At 51.1% G+C, this 2,618-nt stretch overlaps 1 protein-coding gene across 1 annotated transcript; it reads left to right on the top strand.

Annotated features, from left to right (window-relative positions):
* Positions 1 to 429: 429 nt before the first annotated feature.
* On the top strand, positions 430 to 1,287 carry LOC136844116 (uncharacterized). The gene has a single exon (XM_067113130.1). It carries the CDS (start codon positions 430 to 432, stop codon positions 1,285 to 1,287), a length of 858 nt encoding a protein of 285 aa, XP_066969231.1.
* Positions 1,288 to 2,618: the final 1,331 nt, after the last annotated feature.

The following is a 2,618-nucleotide window of genomic DNA, read 5'->3' as shown; positions in this document are numbered from 1 at the left end:
TACCGCACCGCCATCACATCCCTGAAGTGGCGGGACATGCCCCTCGCCCCCGGGGGCCCAAGTCTCCTTTGCGACATCAGTACCGGCCAGCCCCGCCCCCTGGTGCCAGCCTCCCGCCGCTGCCAGGTATTTGACATCATCCATGGCCTCTCACACCCCTCTGGCAGGACGATGGCCAAGCTACTGTCAGGGAAGTTCGTCTGGCACGGAATGCAGAAGGATGCGAGGTTCTGGTCAAGGCAGTGCCTGCAGTGCCAAACCAGCAATGTGGGGTGTCACACCGAGTCCGGGGTAGGCGAGTTCCCGCAGCCAGAACGACGCTTCGGCCACATCCACATCGACATCGTCGGGCCCCTTCCCCCATGAGGTGGGTTCAGATGCCTCCTGACGGCGGTAGACTGCTCAACACGGTGGCCCAAAGCCACGCCAATGCAACAAGCCACCGCCAGTGCATGTGCCGAGGCCCTGCTCTCCAGCTGGATCAGCCGCTTCGGCGTCCCAGACCACATCACAACCGACAGGGGTCCCGCTTTCCTGTCCGAATTGTGGTCCACCCTGGCTTGGCCGCAGGGGACAACGCATCACACCACCACAGCCTACAACCCAGCGGCCAACGGCTTGGTCGAGAGGTTTCATAGGTCCCTGAAGGCATCCCTTATGGCCCGCTGCACCGCCGAGGACTGGAAGTACCAGCTGCTGTGGGTCCTCCTCGGGTTGAGAACCACCCCCAGGGCCAACGGCGCCCCGTCCGCGGCTGAAAAAACCTACGGCGAGTCCCTCGTGGTCCCGGGTGAGCTCGTGACAGAGAATCGCCACAACCCCTCGGTCCAGAGGCTTCGTGACATAGTCGTCAAGTTCGCCCCCTGCAAGCGGACATATACCAACAGGTTGGCCACCTTCACGCCGCCCAGGCTGGCCTCCACCACCCATGTCTTCGTCAGGGATGACGGCGTCTGCCTAACACTGACCAGGCCCTACAGGGGACCCTTCCGCGTGCTGGAGCGGAACACCAAGGCGTTCCTGCTCACACTTCACGGGAGGAACGACTGGGTGTCAATCGACCGAGTCAAGCCCGCCCTCCTGGAGGAGGACACAGACGTCACCGCACCGCACCCTCCGCCTGCTCAGCCTTCGCCACAGCCGGGCCCTCGTAAGGGCCGGAGACGCGGCCGCCCCCGAAAAAGTCAGCCCACACCCACAGTCGGGGCAAACCCACACAGAGGCGTTCCCCCGATGTCCTCATGCAGCCGGGGCCCCCTGCAGCGCCCCAGCAGATATGCCGACTAATCAGATGTTACCCACGTCTTGGCGGGGGGGGAGTATTTGTAAAGTCATCTGTCAAGTCATTCGTGAAGTCTCTGCTAAAAGTGTTAATTGTAAAGTCTCTGCTGGGCAAGTTTTCTGTGGTGACGTCCCATTTTCTTTGTCTACAATTAGTCATGCCTAACGTGTCAGGTCACGCAAAGTTCATTAAATTATCTATATATTTTGTCTACCTGCTGTCAAAAATGAATCACATGTTTCTTCTTTCACAGGCATCAAGATTGTATCCAATTCCATTTCTGTCTGTTCTTACACTGTAAAGTGTACTGGTTCGCTGTATTTATTGTTATTTATTATCGACCTCAGGTCACTGAGATTTCCATTGTATTCCGCGGCGCGACGCCAGTCTGCTGCTATATAAACTGCCTGGATCATGAATAAAGCAGCAGTAACCTTATCCTGCTTGTTTCTTTCGCACCTCTCAAAGTATTAAAATTATCATTATCTTTAGTAACTAAAACATCAAGGAAAGCCAACTTACCGTCTTGTTCTTTTTCAATAGTAAAATTAATATTATTGTGAAAGTTGTTGGCTAGGTTTAAAAATCTATCTGCATCATACTCATTTTTCAGTAGAACGAATGTGTCGTCTGTGTACCTGGCATAAAATAAGGGACAGAAAGACAAGGGACACTCCTCCATTATGTGCTCCTCCAGGGACCACATGAAAATATTGGCAAAGATGGGGCCGAGAGGAGACCCCATCGCCATCCCATCGATCTGTTTAAAAAGTTGGTTATTAAAAACAAATGCCGTGTCCAACATGGCTAATTCTAAGAGTGTTTTAAAAGATTCATAATTAAAATTTTACAATATATAAAATCACGAGTGGGGAAAAACTTGGTTAAAATAAGTTCAATGGTCTCCCTCACAGGAACGTTAGTAAAGAGGGATTCAACATCCAAGCTGACCATATACAGATCTGAATCTTGTGAGAGGACCTTCGTTTTAAAATCTTCGGAGTTCCTTAAGGTATATTCATTTCGGGTCAATGGCTCCAATAAAGGTAGGCTACCAGAAACTTAGCAAGCTTGTAGTTGGGAGTATTGTAGGAGGCTAGGATAGGGTGAAGGGGAACCCCTTGTTTGTGGATCTTAGGCAGGCCGTACAGGATACAAAATGAGGATCCACTGGAAAAAAGATCATCATAAATTTTCTCACTGATCATACCTTGGGTTTTGGAAGACCATAAAAACCTATTAATCCTATCTTCTATCCGGTAAATTTCTTGATAGTTGGGTTGTCCAATTTTAGTGAATTTGGTGTGATCATCGAGTACAGTGTTCATTTTATTTA

Source organism: Macrobrachium rosenbergii, chromosome 12 (genome assembly GCF_040412425.1).
Source record: "Macrobrachium rosenbergii isolate ZJJX-2024 chromosome 12, ASM4041242v1, whole genome shotgun sequence".
NCBI classification, from domain to species: Eukaryota; Metazoa; Arthropoda; class Malacostraca; order Decapoda; family Palaemonidae; genus Macrobrachium; species Macrobrachium rosenbergii.
The sequence above is the reverse complement of the archived record's forward strand: the minus strand, read 5'-3'. Positions and strand labels throughout refer to the sequence as shown.